Source organism: Bos mutus, chromosome 6 (genome assembly GCF_027580195.1).
Source record: "Bos mutus isolate GX-2022 chromosome 6, NWIPB_WYAK_1.1, whole genome shotgun sequence".
Taxonomy (NCBI): Eukaryota; Metazoa; Chordata; class Mammalia; order Artiodactyla; family Bovidae; genus Bos; species Bos mutus.
In genome coordinates, this window is record NC_091622.1 from 108,391,516 (window position 1) to 108,413,010 (window position 21,495).

The 21,495-nt window shown below is 35.1% G+C and overlaps 1 protein-coding gene across 2 annotated transcripts in view; it reads right to left on the reverse strand.

Moving 5' to 3' along the window:
- Positions 1-21,240, reverse strand: part of RAB28 (RAB28, member RAS oncogene family) — a 91,391-nt gene extending 70,151 nt beyond the window's left edge. Inside the window, exons 1-3 of one of the 2 annotated variants that reach the window (XM_005890074.3) lie at positions 20,956-21,240; positions 16,377-16,473; positions 11,199-11,287 (exon numbers count right to left, since the gene is read on the reverse strand). In XM_005890074.3, the coding sequence (XP_005890136.1) occupies positions 11,199-11,287; positions 16,377-16,473; positions 20,956-21,030 (261 nt within the window). In that variant the 5' untranslated portion in view covers positions 21,031-21,240. The remainder of the gene's footprint in view (positions 1-11,198; positions 11,288-16,376; positions 16,474-20,955) is intronic. The other variant, XM_005890073.2, reaches the window with a different exon arrangement.
- Positions 21,241-21,495: the final 255 nt, after the last annotated feature.

Below are 21,495 nucleotides of genomic sequence, written 5' to 3' on the forward strand. Positions count from 1 at the left end.
TATTTTAAAAATAAGATACTATACAATCACTGGGAACTTTTTTATTATTATTCTGAATGAATATGAATCATTTTCAAGGTAACTCTGAGCTAGCTTTCACTCTCATAAATTGAGCTTTGACCTGTTTGTTGTACAGTCACTAAGTCCAACTCTTTGTGACCCCATGAACTGAAGTACACCAGGCTTCCCTGCCCTTCACTATCTCCCAGAGTTTTCTCAAATTCATGTGTATTGAGTAGGTGATGCTATCTAACCATCTCATACTCTGTGGCCCCCTTCTCCTCTTGTCCTCAACCTTTCCCAGTGTCAGGGTCTTTTCCAATGAAATGCTCTTCACCTTAGGTGGGGAGCTTCAGCTTCAGCATCAGTCCTTCCAATGAATATTCAGGGTTGATTTCCTTTACAATTGACTGGTTTGATATACATGCAGTCCAAGGGACTCTCAAGAGTCTTCTCCAACACCACATTTCGAAAGCATCAATTCTTTGGTGCTCAGCCTTCTTTACGGTCCAACTCTCACATGTGTACATGACTACTGGAAAAACCACAGCTTTGACTGTATGGACCTTTGTCAGCAAAGTGATGCCTCTGCTTTTTAACACACTGTCTACGTTTGTCAGCTTTCCTTCCGGGAGCAAGCATCTTTTAATTTCATGGCTGCAGTCACCATCTGCAGTAATTTTGACCTATGGTGCCTCTTCAACCTGAAAATTTTTAGAACTCTTCGAAGTAACATATTAAAATAGTCATCACAACATGGGTCAACATCTGAACATAATAGAATATATGCAAATAAAACATGGCCAGCATCTTTTGATAATCAGTACTAGACCAGAGTCAAAGAATAAAAACTATAACTGATCTAGACTAGGAATTGCTAAACTATGGCCCCAAGGTCAAATTCAGCTCATAGCCTATATTTGCAAATAAGTTTTATTGAAGCATAGTCACACTCACTTGTTTAAGTTTTATCAATGGCTGCTTTCGCACTATGATGGCAGAGTTGTGTAGCCACAACAAAGAGAGTCTGATCTGTAAAACCTAAAATATTTTCTATCTAGTTCCTTAAGGAAGTTTGCCAATTTCTCATCTAAACTGATGTATCCTAATATTTTCCAATCAGCAATACCTATGAATTGGTCCAGGACTCATAAGAAAGATAGAAGCATGGGGAGCACATGTATACCTGTGATGGATTCATTTTGATATTTGGCAAAACTAATACAATTATGTAAAGTTTAAAAATAAAATAAAAATTAAAAAAAAAAAAGAAAGATAGAAGCGTAAACACTTTTCCATTAATCTAGCAACCCAAATATCTATCGGTTCATATATTCCTTTTTCAATATCATTCAATGAAAAATTATGATTTTTATCTTTGCTCCTAACATGACAACTTTGCACCAGTTTTGAATTACATCAATGTGGTGAAAAACTGAGAAAGAAAAATGAGAAAGCCAAAGACATTAAAGCAAAAGAAGTTCTAGGACTTTTGGTTTCAGCTCAGACATGTAAAGAGTTTGAAAGTCATCACATTTGTCCTTACATTAAGAAAAAAGCTGGACAAACGGAAAATCAAAGACTTTTTTTTAGACAAAACAGAGACCTGAGTTTGTAGGGCAAAATGACATCCTGAAATCCGGAGAAAGAGGAGTGAATCCAGAAAGTCACCATCAAAAACCTGCTTACCTGGAACAAAAGTCACTAGAACCAGTAAATAGTAGAAATACTTATATGGTAATGTTGGCAAACTGCTGAAGGCTGAGCATGGTCTAGCCTGAGGATCAGAAACTCCTGGGGATACCCTCATACTTTTGGGATACCCTCATACTTTCATGGGTTTTACCTATGGTGAAGAATCAAGAAAAACACCCTCATAGCTCTGGTAGGAGGAAAGAGAAAGTAACCACTGTAAAATATGCCCAGAGCATTGTCCAAAAAAAGGCATACTCTCCAGGAAAAAACCTTAATCAGAGTCTTCTATCACATGCATTTTCCAACTTCAGCCCCTTCTAGCCCACCTATCTCACATAAATGAGAAAAGCTAAAAGATACCTATTAAAGTCATAGCCCAAGGACACAAATCCTGAAGTCATACAAGGCTGTGACTTAATCATAAGAGTACAGAATGTTTCCCTCCCTCTATACTTTGCTGCTGCTGCTGCTAAGTCGCTTCAGCCATGTCCGACTTTGTGCGACCACACAGACAGCAGCCCACCAGGCCCCGCCGTCCCTGGGATTCTCCAGGCAAGAACACTGGAGTGGGTTGCCATTTCCTCCTCCAATGCATGAAAGTGAAAAGTGAAAGTGAAGTCGCTTAGTCATGTCTGACTCTTAGCGACTCCATGGACTGCAGCCTACCAGGCTCCTCCGTCCATGGGATTTTCCAGGCAAGAGTACTGGAGTGGGGTGCCATTACCACACATCAATAGGGTTCCAGGATAAGAGTGGAAGATTACATTTGAAAGAGCTGCAAGACACACACTGCAACTAAGGAAGAGTTCAAGATGCACAAAAAGACAGGGGAGGGAAAAAAACAAGGACACTAAAAGAATTGCATGTCTCTGGCATTTAAAGCTTCAGTAAGCATTAAACACAGACCAACTCCTGGCCAAATTAAGATAAAACCTTAAGTTAATTAAAAGGCTATTTATTTCTGCTCTTATCCTAAAGAAAGGCAATGCCAAAGAATTTTCAAACTACCACACAATTATAGTCATCTCACATGCTAGCAAAGAAATGATCAAAATTCTCCAAGATCGGCTTCAACAGTACGTGAATTGACAACTTCCAGATGTTCAAGCTGGATTTAGAAAAGGCAGAGGAACCAGAAATCAAATTGCCAACATCTGTCAGATCACAAAAAAAGCAAGAGAAGTCCAGAAAAACATCTACTTCTGCTTTATTGACTATGCCAAAGCCTTTGACTGTGTGGATCACAATAAACTGTGGAAAATTATTAAAGAGATGGGAATACCAGACCACCTTACCTGCCTCCTCAGAAATCTGTATGCAGGTCAAGAAGCAACAATTAGAACTGAACATGGAACAACAGACTGGTTCCAAATGGGGAAAGGAGTACATCAAGGCTATATATTATCACCTTGCTTATTTAACTTGTATGCAGAGTACATCATGTGAAATCTTGGGCTGGAGGAAGCACAAGCTAGAATCAAGGTTGCCAGGTCAAGTATCAATAACCTCAGATATGCAGATGATACCACCCTTATGGCAGAAAATGAAGAGGAACTAAAGAGCCTCTTGATGAAAGTGAAAGAGGAGAGTGAAAAAGCTGGCTTAAAACTCAACATTCAAAAAAACTAAGATCATGGCATCTGGTCCCATCACTTCATGGCAAATAGATGGGGAGACAATGGAAACAGTGACAGACTTTATTTTGGGGGGCTCCAAAATCACTGCAGATGGTGACTGCAGCCATGAAATTAAAAGACGCTTACTCCTTGGAAGAAAAGGTATAACAAAGCTAGACAGCATATTAAAAAGCAGAGACATTACTATATCAACAGAGGTCTGTCTAGTCAAAGCTATGGTTTTTCCAGTAGTCATGTATGAATGTGAGTGCTGGAACATAAAGAAAGCTGAGTGCCGAAGAACTGATGCTTTTGAACTGTGGTGTTGGAGAAGACTCTTTAGAGTCCATTGGACTGCAAGGAGATCCAACCAGTCCATCCTAGAAGAAATTGGTCCTGAATATTCATTGAAAGGACTGATGCTGAAGCTGAAACTACAATACTTTGGCCACCAGATACAAAGAACTGACTCACTGGAAAAGACCCTGATGCTGGGAAAGATTGAAGGCAGGAGGAGAAGGGGATGACAGAGGATGAGATGGTTAGATGGCATCACTGACTTGATGGACATGAGTTTGAGCAAGCTCCAGGAGTTGGTGATGCACAGGGAAGCTTGGCGTGCTGCGGTCCATGGGTTCGCAAAGAGTAGGACACAAATGATTGACTGAACTGAACTGAATAGTCCATACATCTTGTCTAGTTTTCAACAAAAAATTAGGAGGAAAACTAAAGGGCAGTTTGAAGAGAAAAGCAAGCATGAGAACCAGAGTCAAACATTAGACAGATTTTGGAATGATCAGACCAGGAATTTAAAATAATTGTGAATAATATTTTAAAGACTCTAATGGAAAAGATAGAAAACTGAAAGAACAGGTGAGTAAAGTACACAAAGAGATGGAAACTCTAAAGAATAATTAAAAGGAAATGCAGATATCAAAAATACTATAACAGAAATAAGACAACTGATGGGCTCATCAGTAGACGAGACACAACCCAGGAAAGAATCAGCAAATTTGAACATAACAGAAACTTACAAAACTGAAATGAAAAGAGAAAAAAGAATGAATAAAATAGAATATCAAAGAACTGTGGGACAACTCTGAATGTGTATCATATGTGTGACTAGAATATCAGAAAGAGAAGATGGAACTTAAGAAATATGTGAAGTAATAATAGCCAAGAAACTGCCAAAATTAATTAGACACGAAACCACAGATTGAAGAATCTCAGAAAACACCAAGTTGGATAAATACAAAAACATCTACACCTAGGCACATCATATACTTAAGACTCCACAAAACAAAAAACAGAGGGAAAATCTTGAGAAAAGGTAGAAGGCGGAAGCTGAGGGGAGCAAGGGAATACCCTATCTGTAGAAGAACAAGGATAAGAATTATACAGAATTTCTCATTTGAAACCACACAAGTAAGGGAAGAATGAAGTGAAATATTTAAAGCACAGAAAGGAAGAAAAGGACCAATCTAAAATTTCAAATGTAAGATTATCTTTCATAAGTAAGGAAGAAAAAAGACTTACTCAGACAAAAATTGAGAGAATTCACAGCCAAAAGACTTGCCTAGGAAGAAATGTTAAAAGAGGTTCTTCAAGAAGAAGGAAATGATACACATCAGAAACTCAGTTCCATATAAAGAAAGGAAGCATATCAGAGAAGCAACAAGAAAAGGTAAAATAAAATCACTTATTTGTCTTATTCTTAATTAATCTAAAATATAACTATTTAGTAACAGTAATAATGTATTGAGTGATTATATTATAGCATATGAAATGAAAGACACTGATGTCAGGGACAGCAGAGATGAACTGAGAATATTCTTTTATGAAATATTTTATGAACTGTGCAAGAAGCAATGTAATATTGTATGAAAGTGGACTTAGATTAGTTTAAAATGTATATTGTGAATGCCAGAGCAATTACTTAAAAAAGAATGCTTAAATATAATTGACAGGCTAAGAGAAGAGATAAAATGTTCAACTAAAATGAGAAAAGACAGAAAGGAGGGGAGGGAAATAAGCACAAGGCCAGAAAACAAACATGAAAGCTATGAACCCAGCTATGTCAATCAACACTTTAACTGTGAACAGTCTAAATCTACTAATTAAAAGACATTTTCAAGGACACAAACGCTTAAGTCACACAAGGCTGTGACTTAATCATAGGAGTACAGAATGTTTCCCCTCCTCCATACTTCACCACACACCAAAAGGCCTCCAGTATGAGTAGAAGGCTACATTTGAAAGAGCTGCAAGACACAAACTCCAAAAAACCAAGACTCAACTGTATGTTGCCTATAGGAAGCACACTTTAAATACAAAGATACAGGTTAAAAATTAAGGGAGAAAGAAATATTGTGTAACACAAGCAAAAAGAAAGCTGCAGCAGCTATATAAACTTCAGACAAAGCAGACTTCAGAATAAGGGAAATCATGAGGTTTTATAAAGATCAGCATAATGATAAAGGGGTTAATTCTCCAAGAAAACATAATAATCCTTTGTGTATATACACTTAACAACAGAATATCAAAATATGGAGGCCAAAACTGACAGAACTGTATGGAATTCAAAACCCACAGATCCATTAGTACAGTTGGAGATAGCAATACCTCTTTTTCATTAATTGATACACCAAGCAAGCAGAAAGGCAGAAAGTTGACCTGAACAACACTAACAATCAGCTTTATCTAATCGCGTCATTTATAAAACAGTCCATCCAACAGCATTAAAATGTACACTCTTCTCAAGTTTATATGAAACATTCATCAAACATTCACATTCTGGGCCATAAAACATACTTAACAAAATTTATAAGAATAGAAATCATACCAAGCATGTTCTTAGATTACAATGGAATTAAACTAGAAATCAATAATAGAAAGATAGCTGGGAAAACTCAAAATATTTGGAAATTAAGCATACTTCTAAATAACACATGGGTCAAAAAAAGAAGTCCCAGGAGACACTTAAAACATCTTACATAAAATACAATCTATCAAAACTTGAAGATACAGCAAAAACAGTGCTTAGAAGAAAGTATAGAGCACTGAATGTGATACATATATCTTGTGACATATATATCTCTTGTGATGTATAATCACAAGAAGAAACATCAAAAATCTAAGCTTCCACTTTAGGAAACTAAGGGAAAAGAGGAATTTAAACTTAGCTCAAACAGAAGAAAAAATAATAAAAATTAGAGCAAAGATCAGTGAAACTGAAAAGATGAAAACAATAGAGAAAATTAACAAAAGCAAAAGCTGATAACCTCTAGCCAGGCTAACCAAAAAGAGAGAGACTGAGAAAGAGACACAAATTAATGAGGGATCATTACTGATTCCCATAGACATTAAAAGAATAATGAAGGAATAATATGAACAACTTCACAGCCAAAAATTTGAAAACACAGATGAAACGAACCAATCCTTTGAAACACACAAACTGCCAAAACTCATACAAGCTGCCACTGACTCCCAGAGCTTCTACCCACCAGCTTCAGCACACCAAAGCCAGACCTCTAAGTACTCACCTCTTTGGGAGCCTATAATACAAGCACCTCAAAGCCCTGAGTCTCTCACCACATCAATCAATCCAGCCCTCTTCCAGAAAACTATCAGAAAGCACAACTCCCTCAGAAATGTAACACATTTTGGCAACAACTGAAGTCTGAGAAGAATCTCCAGGGAACTGCTGGAAGTAACTGTCTCTTGGCAACCTTGCAGCCATCTAAACCCACCACCATGTCTCATGTCCCTGATACCCTCTTCTATCAAACATCTATCCACCATTTATCCTTCTGCTATTTACGTCTTCATCTCTATCCTGCCCTGTGCTTCCTCTTCCTAATTGACCCTCCAAATGCTCCTCTTCTTTCCAAATCTTTCTGCCATGACTTTTGGAAATCACACTCTTAAGTGATTCTACATCTTAACAAACTCTTGATAAAATCCTTCTACAAACAAACAATCCTTCTACATCTTAACAAACTCTTGATAAAAATTTCCTCTATTTTCCATCTTAACTTCACCATTGTCAAAAAAAAAAAAAAAAAACTCTTCCCTTTATAAACCTTAAGACTTCTGGTAGATAACTACAATAATATTAGATAGCACTTTGTTTTCATGGGCTTCACTTATCACTATACCAAATAAGTATGATGAGTTGGTAAATCAAATGGACACCATTTTCAAAAGAATAATGAATAGCAATCTTGAAATAACAAACACTGTGGCAGCACTTAACAATATTATAAGGTATTTCCAAACTTAGTTCTAAAATTTAACAGATACAATACAAACAACTTAATGAAAGGTTGCTCACTTCCAAAATGCAGGCATTTTTTTCTTGCTTATTTGTACAACAAATAATCTACTTTAGATTTTAAATATAGAAATGAATTAAATCATATAGATTATACAATAGTCATAACGTACAACCTCTAAGAAGGAACACTAACAGCAAAGAGGGCTGTAAATATAATCAGTTACAAGTTGGCAAATATCCAACTGAAAAAAAATTCAAAGTAAAAGACAGCAGAGTCTCAGGGAGTCCAAGTTCGAGATCTGCTGTCTCCCCAGCTGTCATACGAGCACCATATCCTTTTGTTGGTGGTTAACAAGGTGGCTCATCTGCATGGGGCAGTGGCACACAATAGGAGTTATGTTCTCCTACCTCACAAATGACTACACTTCATTGAGTTTATACTCAGTAGAGCAGTGTTTGCAAACCACTTAGATTCCAGGGCGGAAAGAGCTACAAAAACGAAACATCCAGTCCTCCTGTGAGGTTTGTTATTAGCCTCTGTTAGCCACAGGTTACACGGCACTAAACACTATGTGCTGTGTGTTTGCTTGCAACCACTATGAAAAATAGCCTATAACATCTTTCTGAAGACTCCTAGAAAATTTTAAGTTAATTTAAAATCAGGGAATTTAACTGGGACATACAATTCTTAGAACTAGTTTTGACAAAACACCTCACGAGTTCTTTCTTGGATGTCAATTCGATTTTGTTTTAACCAACACTATTCAATACACTATCACTAAAATTCAATGCTACTGGTTGAGAAAAAGTGAAGACGGTAAAAAGTGAAGAAGGTAAAACAATCGGTTTGATTTGAATCTAAGTTAGTTCCTAGCCTACAAATAAACTTCTTCCTGGATGATAAAAAATGCTTTAAAAAAAACAGATTCATAGCTTAATAACCCAATTATGTTTAATTCTTTTCATACACATAAGTTAGAGAACCTAGAACATAAACCTAAATAATACATTATACTGATGCCCTCAAAATAGCTTGTCAAAACATTTCTCAAAGATTTCTACCCTTTAGCATGTGCACAAAAATCTGAAATATTCATTAGATGCACAATATACAGGATCCACAATGATTCTAAACACAAATCTACTTTGAAGACTAGTTATATAATTATATAACATTATTAAACACTATTAAAATGTTTATGAAAGCATTGTTTTTAAAAGTAACATTTCCCCCAATTTATAGTAAAGAACTATAGTCAGAGCTTCTCTGGTCTGGGTAAAAAAGTTTACATATATTTTAACAAAAGAAACTACTGTACTTTATTGTATTTTTATATAGCATTTAACTTAGAATCTCTGGAAAGCAGAAAAAATTTATGACAATTCATTTTATCATCTCAGAATTCCTACTTTCCTGGAATGATTTCATGAAAATGTTCATGGACTTCCTAGAAATACTTTACTGCATTGTTTTAATAAACCAAGGTATATGCTTTACAGAGATTATAATATATAAACAATGTAAGGCACTGTCAAAAAAGAAAATCAACAAGTACCTTCAAAATAGAAATCTCATGTAACATTCTTTTTCTCCCAAAATATGAATTACATTAGAAATGAATACAGACATTTTATTAAACTCAACTATTCTCGAAGATGATGGAGTTTTTAAAATTTCTACAAATTTGCCCATTAATGTCTGCTGACTTTAAACAGCTACCTGATAGCATAAAACACACACTATAAAGAACTATAAAGATTTGAGGGGATGGTCACACAGCATCGTACATGTACTAAATATCACTGGTTATACACTTTGAAAATGTTTGTTTTTATACTACGTGAATTTCATACCAATATTGATTTTATATAATAATTTTATAATATTAATAAACTTTAAATTCCTATAAATCAAATTACAAATTTGATAAATTTTGTTTTAACCAACACTAAATATATCAAATTTTTTAATGATTTGGAGTAAGGTAAAATTAAGAGAGTCTAATCCACACACATTATATTCCCTAATTTTTAAATGAAAAAAATTTATTAATTGAATGTTATATTATTTACTCTGAGATGCATAAAAACTTCCCATTCTCCACTAATTCTGGATATATCTATGAACCATAAAAAGTTATTCTATTTTACATTCAAATATCATTAGAAGCTTAACTAATCTAGTTCTCATTTTTTAAAATCAAATATGTATCTATGTAGATAGATTTTAATGGATCAAAGAGAAAAGAAACTGTCATTTTTCAAATCCTAGTTTACCAACTAGGTGAATGAAACAAGGACTGTGGCTTTCCACAAACCTCTTCCCAATAATTTTTCTTTACCTTACTATCTACTTTAAATATAACCAGTTTAAAATAGAAAGAAACAACAATAAAAAAAGCCAGACACAAAAACTTGAGACATATTTTTTAAGAGGAAAATGAACAGGCATAAAATATTAAGTCACATGGTCACAGGCGAAATTTTTTCCAGGAGACAAAGAACATGTAGAAGAGAAGGTGAAGAGGAGTCCTAAAAGCCTAATTTATATGTCAACAACGCAAACACACAGCTCGAGGGCCTTCAGACATCGTCAAGAACCATGCGAGCCTCAGCCTTCTCTGCATATTTCAGAAAATAACTCAGAATCTATTTTCCACCCAAAATTAAGGCAATGGTATTTGTTAAGGACCAACTTCATACAGAAGAGTGCTTAAAACTCTGCCTTCATTTTCTAGATTCATTTTTTTATGAGCAACACAGTTCCTCAAAACCAAGTTATGATTCTCCACGTAAAGCATCAAACTCCAACAAGGAACTAAATGAGGATCATGAATATTACCCCCAACCCCTCACGATGAAATGAAAGATACACACCAACTCAAAGTGGAGAAAGAGCGAAAAACAGAATGCCAATAATTAAGTACATTAATTACTATGCATATTTCTATTAGCATGATTTAATTTTAAAATCTATATATCTATATAAGCTCATGTTGCCAAAGATTTTTTGTTATATAATTATTCAAGTAGTTTTCCTTACTCTACATAGACTTTCTTCTGAAAACACACTACACATGACTATCATGTTAAAAAACTGTATGTGCTTCATATATAGTCATACTTAGTTTCCTGATATATCTATTAAATCTGAGCACTTATAAATATTTAATAAATTAATTCATAGCATAAAAAATATATACATATATGTTTTTGTCCTTACAATTTAAAATGAAATTAAATTTTCCTAATAATTTTCATTCAATTTATATATTCTGTAAGTGGTGAATGTGACCAAAATCAGTTACTACGTATCAAAATATCATTTATTACTACATGTATTAAACTTCTGACAGTAATATTAGTAATACAAGTAGCATATGAAAGCTATTAAGATATACCCAGTTCCCTGACCCAAATAATTCCAAACACAACTTTGAGGGAGGATGAAATAAAAGGATTAGCACAAATGTAAAATCCGGCCCCCTACATATGATATAAAAATCAAGGTAGAAAGAGCCTATGTGTGTGTGGTCTGTGTATGTACCTGTCTATGCGCTTGTAAGCTGAGTATATTCAGTATTGGAATAATCATAAAATTCATTTCATACCTGTGCTCCATAGATATATTTATCCAACATCTTGCCTCCTATTGTCTGCCCTCCTATGTCCCAAACTTGAAGAGTAACATTCAAGCTTCCTAGAATATAAAATGGAATATAAAAATAAGAAAAACAGGAACAATATAACAACTCAATACAGTTTCACAGAACATTAAGTCACAGTGATAAACTCTGAACCTAATGTGCATGTTTATTCCGCATGTTCACATAAGTGGGATTGTGAAATAATGCTGTCAAAAGAGATTAACAGTGGGGAATTTAGGTTTACACTTTACCCCAGTTCCATGCAACCACATTTATAATCACCTTCAAAACAAAAGAAAATAAATAAAGTTTTAATTCACAAACATCTTTTTTTTTCTTTTTTCACAAACATCTTAAACCTTAAATTTTTTTTCTTATACAGAGACTAAAACAATAAAGCACTTGAGTGTGGAGTAAGATATATAATTTAAAAATTAAAATTGAACTTTACCTTATTGCATATAATGAATTTTGCTGTAACTTCTAAACTCTACAGGTTCTAAATAAAACTCACAAATTACCAACACACTACAAAAATGGTCTCAAGGTTTCAATTCGAATGAAGTTTTAAATTTGAATGTCAGTTACTATATATGATAGTGAACATAATTTTAAAATTACATGTTTTCAAATTTAACTTATAAAATATAAATATTTTGACAGCCATATTCAGTACTGATGTAGGATACATACCCAAGATATCACAAATTATTATGATGCATTTATATCTGTTCAAAGCATTACACTGAAACTAATTATAATATGTGCTTCAAAGCCCTCATAAAATAGAGTAAATCTATTTGATGATTTCACAAATCTCTTCCCCATACAAACATTATAAAAGCATTCTAAATTACTAAAAGGCAATCTTTAAAATTCTTTCATCCATTTTGCAAAATATTTACTGGATAAAAAATTTATAAGACGTTATTCTCTATTATCAATGCAATTAGTGACTAGACAAAATTTAAAGACCAAGTTCAATATGCTTTGTATTTTAACATTTCAGACTGTTTCTCCTAATAAAATTACGCTGTTTTCTCCAAAGGTGGACAGAATTTTAATCAGCATCTCCCACACCAAAAACCTATCTTTCTGAATGATTTGCCAATCAGGAAAACTCAAAATCTTAGATACTAAAAGACTAGTCTCACTTCAAAAACAAACCAAAAAATGTTATATAGATATGAATTTTTATACCAATGCAAAACACTAAAATTGGAGAATGTTAGTCACACCATTCAACTTAGCAACTGGAAAGAAAGTACAACACTAGATTAACCAGTCAACTTTTATCCCTAACTCTAAGTTTTGTAGGGTCTGTATTACAATCTTTCCATTATCTGGATGTAGTTCTGTTCCATCTGCCAACCTGCAGGATTTACATGAGGAACTTCCACTAGCATTAATGAGAGCTACTGAAGTTTATCACCCGTCATCTTCCCACATATACACACTTCCAACACTCACAGCGTACTGACTGAAGTGTTCTTAGAGCTCTACAAATACAAAAACCAAACGTTACAGACGAAGACTCACCCAACAACTTGTATAAAGCCAGTATCTTAAAAATCTAAATTTTTAAGAAATTTTAAGAAAATTTAATTGAGAAAATTAAATTCTAGAAAATTAAGAAATCTAAATTCAAAATTCACTGTCCTACAATGCTGTCTCAAATTAAGCAGGGGAGAAAGGGCTAGCTGACACCAGAAGAATGTCATATAGTTTCAGGAGTCTCTAAATAAACAGGCAGTACTCTATTCATTTTACTAACAAGACTCTTTAGTTAAATGTTTACTTCAAAAACCAGTCCTCAAACAGTGTTAACTTTTTAAAGATTTTAGGCAAACTTAATAAAGGGCATTTAATACCATTTTATTCAAGGTCAATAAACTTAACTTCATATCAAGAAATATGAAGCTTTTTTCTTTACATTCTGATATTTAGACCCTATCCTATCTATAACTTTAGAAGTATCATCTTCACTACATACTCAAAATTCTGACAACATAATTTCAAGACTTAAAATCATTTATTCAACTCTCTCCCACCTGAGAGGTTTATATTCCTGTATTGAAGGAATATTTGTTAAATCCATACCTTTCCAAATAAACACTATTTGTTGTTCTTGGCTTGTTTTTCTTTAATATACATATTCTAGTGCCTCAGATAAAAATAGCTGTGTATTACTAATAACCCACTAATATACAATGTTAACCAAAAAACAAACAACTTTACTTGTTACAGCTTCAACAAATGATATTAACTTCATGGTTATTTCATGTATCAAGAAATGTATTTTCAACTTCCACATTTGAATTTTAGGCTTATTAACACATAAAAATAAATCAGAGTTCCTCCTATTTGGGAAACAAAATAATACAGAATTCAAATTAATATTCCCTTTAGTTCTAACAAGCAAAAACATATTAAGTCTTCTAGTATACTTTCAAAGTGACAAGCCTATAAAACTATTTAAGAATTTGCAAATAATCAGCATTGCAAAATTTTTAAAAACCAAGAATCCATTAAAATAAATTTCTAACTAATAAAGAATGTTAAGGAGGAAACTGTCAGCAATCTAATCCTAAATGCAAAATGCTACTCCTGCTCCTCTGTAAGAAATGACATTTAACTAGGGAAAAAAATAAATAAATGAGGTGACAAAATACAGGTAAGTTGCTTTTGGTATGAATCAAAGCCACCAAGAGGATTCAACAGTGACCTTGTAGAAGTACACTTGGTGCCTTGGTTAACCTTACTTAAAGTGCTGCACAGTCAAGATGGAACTAAAAACACAAGTCTGCCCACTTCTTGTACTAAAGACTTAGAAATCCTTTTCACAGTAGAACGCTGTTTACTGGACTGTACCCACAAGCTTCCTGAAAGTATTTTGACTAAGGCTCTTAAGAAGCTCTATCAGCAGAATCTCTGACTAACAGATACACTATTTTAAGCAGTAAAATCTGCACAGTGGTTGCATCCAGACTATACAGCATACCAGATCATGAAATATACTAACACGGATGAGTATTTGCAAAGTAATGACCTTGAAAACTTGCATGAAGAGAATGTCAATAGATGGACAGGAGGCATTATACCTCTAACGAACCGAATGGATAGAAGACTCACTAGAATACTAACAAATACTAGATTTGCCTCCTGTGCTGCTATACCATAAATTTAATAATGTTGCCTATAATGTTTCAGTAAATGATACAAATATTAATCACTGGGCACAATGAATTAAAATTAAACTATACAAAGGGTATACTATAAACCTTTATTCATCTTATTTCTTAATATACCTATAATATCAAATCAAGCCAAACTTTTTCCTACTAATATTTATACAATAATTTTAAATCCACTAAATAGAATAAAACCAACTGCTTTTATATAAAAAAATTTTTTTTTCTGGAACTCTGCCCATCAAAATAAAAGCTAAAATCAGGAAAATTAAAACATATATTCAATAAGAGTAAGTACTTTCTACTCTAAAATATATTATAAATTTGGATTTCAAAAATAACAAATACTTTTTACAAAGTCATCAAAATTCAAAAATGGCTGGTATTGTGCAAAGAACTAGAAATCATCAACATGTATTACACATATAAAATGTTTAGAATCAGCATTAAAATGTTTTTAATGTCTGAATAGGTGCTTGCTCCTTTACTTAAGTCTTTGAACTCAAAAATCAGAAAAATTAAACAATATTCATAATACAGAAAGTTACTGCTTCTGCTAGTTAGCACTGAAACAAAACAGTAATTAAATACATACTGAGGTTCTCTGTGTACAGCTGGCATCTCTGAAGAAACTGTTGTAAAGTAAGTTTTCAGTAAATATATTACCTGATTTCTACATGTATTCTGCTAGTGATTGGGGTAAATATTCTATTTATATCAGCATTAACCTATCCATAAGCTAATAATAAAAAGGAGATTTTCAGTTTTTAATACATACAAAAATGCAAATGAAACAAAATACACACATTTCTCATTAAACCTTTCTGAACAATAACTTAGTAATGGATAATTGGAATTTGCTTCTGAAGCTATATCTTCTTCTTATTTATTTTTCATTGGTAGTCGAGTAACAACCATCAAAATACAAGAGTATATTACTAGTGAGATATGCAGAATATGTTCAATTACCAAGAGTTTTCATTAGCTGTTCTAAAACATTCATAGAGAGTTGTCTGATGGATGGAGTATTTGAGAGACTAATATATTTCAATAATATTAGAATTTATTAAACCCCTTCCCACTATATCACTCACGTTCCAGTATATGAATCTGACACTACACTTGCAACTGTTTTTATTCACATGTGTTTCCTCAGAGAGGAGAGAGATGGACTGGTTTATGAATGCAATCAAGACAAACTGCTTTTAATAAAATACTTTAAACACATAATTTAAGCACAAGTGAATGGACAGAGCATTTTAAAGCCCCAATTGTTCAGAAACTAACTTAAAACAGAAACCACTCTTTTTTGTTATTATTTCCCTGTATTTCCCACAAAATGTGCTGCAACTGGCATCTAAATAGTTTCTTTGCATGGTGAACTGAAACATCTTGAATGCTCAAACTGTATTTTTATGAGTGCCTAGGGACCCTAAATTTTAGTGGTCTATTAAATGCCAGCAATTTCATGCTGCCTTGCATAAAACAGCATTCACATATTAGAGCACAGAAGTTCCATAGCTACATTATACTTCTGTTCCAACTTTCTCTCAAACAAAAAACTGAAGCAGAGGCTAATCAAAATAACATTTAAAAAAATAATCCTTTCCAGTCTTCTCACATTTAGTTTGTACAATATCTGTTGATAATTATATGGCATTTGATTTTGTTTTTAAGGTTAGAATTTTATAAGCAACTATTGTTTATCCTCAAAAAACGTGCAACAGTCAAAAACAGTGTAGAGTGGGGAGTATATAAACTTTTTCCTTACACACATGAACAGTATGTCTTCACGATAGATGCTGATGAAAGAACCTCCCTAAGACACATTTACTGATTACATATATTTTCACACAGAAACAGTACCCAAATGTTACACATTTCTGCTTATGTCTCTTATCGTCAGATGTGAACGAACAACTTTCTATGTTAAGACATTTTAGTCTCTTACCTGGCAATGTTATTCTTCTCAAAAAGAAATCCAATCCTATAGTTTGTTTGTACTGTTTCCCAAAAGTTTCTTGAGCAAAACAGGTAGCTAAGGAGGTCTAAAAAATTGATGCACAGAATATCAAAATTAATGTCTTTGGCTTTAGAAATGTAAACAAAATCACTACTATATCTTATTAAGTAATCTTAATATTTATACTCCAATTATACCAACAAGCAACTTTAAGCAGTTCTAATCAATTACAAGGGGAAGAGGGACTTTTCATTCCACCAGGTACATTTCACTTGCCAACCAGCTATCAGTGGCAACAACACACTAATCAGCTAAATCTCTTTAAATCTCCTTATATCTCCTGACTGTCAACCTCCTATTCCTTGCTAGAAATTAGAATTTCTATTTATCAACAGAAAAAACTAAAACAACATGAGTACAGATCTGAATTTTATATGCCCCTATATATCAGCTCAACACAGCTTTCACAGATGTTTCATTTCTGAGGTCAAACATCTGAGTAGTTTGTATCCTCAGCTAATAAGAAGTAAAGCTAATTAAGGAAAGGAGAACCTGTTTATACAATTTCTTCTTTCCCCCTAAGAAATGTGTCTAATTTTTCTCTGCATTAAAAATGGTAAATGAAAATGATTCTATAGAACTCATAGTATTTATCTTTTAAATTAAGAAATTGAAATTTTTAAGATTAATATTAAGCAGGCAAAAATATATTCCATTCAAGAAGTAGAAAGCTTAACAGTCACAAGAATATTATAACTAGAACAAATATATATCTACATTTTTAAAATAATAATTCAAAGTTACACTCAAAACTCTAGTTTCTTTACAGAACCATTTCTTACCAATGCAAACAAATAATTAATCATTCTAGTGAAATAACTCAAAAGCTCCTTAAACATTTGTAATGCACTATTTATTTATAAACATCCCCTAAAAGAAGAGAAAGGAGCGTCATTAAGCTTTTCTGCTCAAGACAGATTCTCAAAGAATAACTTTTTTATTTTAAAAGTAAAATTAGATGTCAACTCCTAAAATAATGAAATCTAAAATTTGCAAGATAGCTTATTATAATTATGACATAAGTGCAAAAGAAAACTGGGCCAAACTTTCTTTCAAAAAAACCCTAAAATTCCTTTGACATAAGAATCATATTTTTCAGATAAATGACAATTTGCACACACTAATTCCAATTCATCTAATATTTAAATAATCAGCATTTGTAAGAAACTGCTAAAATATTTGGTCAAATATATATTGAGCACCATAAGAAAGATGTTCTGCTACACTCTGAGAAATAAACTCACTACACCAAAATGAAAATTCATTTGGCTTCCTTGATAACATAAAAACTGAGAGATAAGAAGAAAAAAAAAGTAAGCATTCCTTTTTAAAGCCTTTTTTTATTTAGCCTTGTTTATGCCAGAGAACTCATTTAACTTAGAGCACAAAACTATCTATGAAGAGGCTAAGGGTTCTAAAGAAAAATAATTAACACTACTTATACTATTACAGATATTTCAAAATGTTTAATATATGGATGGTTGAAACACTTTCATAAGTCTAAGAGAAATCCAAAGCACATGTAACTTCAGCAGAGTGTTTCTTTTCCTAAAAATAGGACTTCTGGATTTTGAAAGCCCTACCCTCACACTTTTGAGACATATAAAATTAGAATTTTCAACTGGAATAAAGTATGACTTGTCAAAAGTATAGCTCATTAGGAACAACGAATATTAAAATGGGTTCTTACATCATCTCCAGACATCTTACTACAAAAATTAAAGAGGAGCATCTGAATCAGCAGGAAAAAGGCAATTTCTCTCCAATTATCTAGATATTATGCTATCTGTCTCATTTGATAATTTCTCAGAAGTCATTGTAGAAATACCTTTCTTAAACAATTATGAAGTGAGCAACCATCTATCAAATCTGATTCTTTATAGTTTTTTTTTTGTTTGTTTGGTGAACTTTTGCTAACAATTTTTAACCATACTACCTTTACTAATACTGAAAAGACACCATAAAAGGATATTTTGCCTCAAAAAAAAATCTTAATATATAATAAAATTCAAAGTATGAATCAAAGGAATCAAAACAGGAAAGAAATAGAAAAATGTGTTAATGGAAGGAGGTGCTAAACTTCTCTTGCATAAACTGTTAGTGGTCATCGCAATACTCTATTGCTTTTGTAAGGATATATAAATATGTCCTGATTAGAACTAGGCAAAAAAAAAAAAAAAACTGATGCCTAAAAACGGACTGGAGTTAAATCAGGATACAAGTAAGAATGAAAGAGAGGCTGAATTCATAAAAGAAAATGATGGTAAAAGAAACAGAATGGGAATCAGTAGCTGCCAATAATCTGAAAACTGAATATGGCACGGAAAAAAATAGCAGCTTGACATAAGAACAATGAAAAAAAGATAAGATGTCTGATGCTGGCATCCAGAAATTTCTGGGAGAAAAAACATCTTTACAATTTTAAAACAGATGAGTCAACATGACAAAGACTTAAAGAACACCAGTATCCCTTGGAGCAGAATAGTATCCCTAATTCCATAATATAGAATGAAAAAAATACACTTTGTCACATATTAGACAGAATTTTAGATATGAAAAGTCATAATTATTCACACTAAATTAGCAAAAAGAGGACAATACATGACAGGCTAGAAGAAAAACCTAGGTAGAAAGTTATGAACAGATTTCAACTGAGAAATACATGCATGATAACAAATGAGTACTGGGAGAAAAAATAAATAAAAATTTAAAGAATTATGACAGAATATAGGATAATGGACAACTTTCATCTTTTTTTTGAGGTGTATTAGTATTATAGTCATTATCATTTTAAACAGGAAATAAATTTTTATGTGTGGAGGATAAAAAGATTTAGAAAGTGAAAAATCAGAAGGCATTCAAAAGAAAATACGAATGATGAGAAAAACTATAAAAATAGAACTTAAAGTTTTTATTGTGTTAGAAACAATGTTGACTTATTTAAAATAATTCATCCACTCAAAAAGTTGTTATAAACGTACAAAAAGTCATATAATTAATACTTGACTAAGAAAAGTGATCCCAAGTTCTTTTCTTCCTCAAAATGTTTAAAAGTAATCAGAGAATATTGAATTGTTTCTCCTCAACAGTAAAAATCAGTAACAAAATATCACGGATGGCAAGAAAGAAATGAACAGAATTCTCCAAACTCTGCCTATGAATGACACCTTTCCCTAGGAACTGAAATCTCAGCACGAAAGAAGCGAACAGCTGTGCAGTGCCAACTGCCAAGGGAAGAGGTATCGAGCAATGGTTACCACAGAAACCAGCATCCAAACTACACCAGGCACACGGAAACATCGAGTGGAAAACAGAACACTGGTAACAATAATAAACCCGCGTTTCTGGAGCTTCTGGTTGGGAAAAGGGACGGGAGAAGCAAGGAGACAAACTTTAGCAGTATGACCAGACAGCGTTGGCGCCACTGACAGAAGCGACAGGTGTGAAGGCTCCCTGGGCAGAGGCTCTGCTCCTTGTTTGGGGGGCGGGGCGGATCCAGAATCCTTCAAGATCTTACCAATGGTCTTCAAAGAGCCAGGACCGGGCAATGTTTGCTCCATTTCAGGAGCTCCACAACCCTGGGTTAAAGACCCTTGCCTCGGAGGTAAAGGGGACTGGCGGCCAGATATTCTCACGCACTCGCTTCATTCAATCAACTGTCGTCACAGGACAGATTTTAAGGCAAGGATGCCATCTGTCATGCCGGCAGCCCTGCCCTCAGCACCCAGGCTATAAGAGGAGCTCGAGAGATATTTATTGAATGAATGTTTGCGTTGACAGGTGCTGTGCTGGGGAACAGAGATGAACAGGTATGATGCTCTAACACAGAAACTAACGTTTAGTCCGTCCACTCGGTGTCCTGCAAGCTGCATGTAGATGTTTACATTTACTGTGGATTCGCACACTTTACCCCTCCGAAACGACCCCTATCAACATACCCACCCTGCAGATGAAGCACAAATAGGGACAGCAATTTGCCCTCCAGTGACTCGACCAGTAAAGTGATGGGAGCACCAACTGTCTCACCCAGGGAGCCTGATTCCAGAATCAAGCTCTTGGGAGCTCCCAGTGCAGCGGAGGCATCAGAAACGGTAAACTGAATTGGGGGAAGGCGCAAAGTGTGACCTGGACTAAAGGAAAAACAGGTAAGATGTTTTGGCAAATCATTGCTAGTCCTCAGAGGCGAGAAGCTGGAAAGCTTCCCAGGGAGGCGATGCTGGCTCAGGTCTTGAAGAGAAGCAGGAGTTCGCGATCCAGGCAGGGATTAGGAAATGACTTTTTTTTTTTTTTTTTTTAAGGGAGCTGGACAGCTCTCGTCGGACTTCAAGTGTCTAATTTGTGTCGGGCCCCAAGCCACCTCCTGGCGGGCCTGAGCCCAGACGCCCAGGCACTCGCGGAAATACGGCGACGCCCGGGGGGACGGGGAGGAGGAGGAGGTTTGAAGGGCGCCGGGGCCGCGCCGGGATTCCTTGCAGGCCTGGCACGGCGGGCGCACCAGAGGACTGACCTTCCCGGAGGTGCCGTCCCCCAGCACGACGATTTTCAGTTGCCGGTCCAGGCTCTCCTCCTCAGAGTCCGACATGGTGTCCCAGGAACGAGGCCCGCCTACCCTCCCTCCCACCGACCCCACCCCCGCGAAATAGAAGAAGGAAGGGAAGGAGGGGGATCTCCGGGGGCGGGGGAGAGGAGGAACGCCGGCAGCGGGGACAGGACTCCCCCCACCCCCGGCCCCGGTGTCTCAGAGGCCACTGGAGGTATCCGGGAAGAATCACTCGCCGGCCGCCATCTTGCCCGCCGCCCCGCCCCTTGAGCCCGGCCCCGCCCCCACAGCACCGCGCGCTAAGTCGGCCGCACAGCCCCGCCTCCACCGCGCGCTACGTCGGGCGCGCGGCCCCGCCTCTGCGCCAACCCGCGCAGACCGCGAGCCTCCCTGGCGGGCCGGCCCAAGTCCCGGCCTGGGCCGAGGGGGCTCTTTGAACCGAGCGGGCGAGACGCGACACTACCCCTCGCACGGACCGTTAGCGAGATGAAGAGGGAAAAAAAAGAG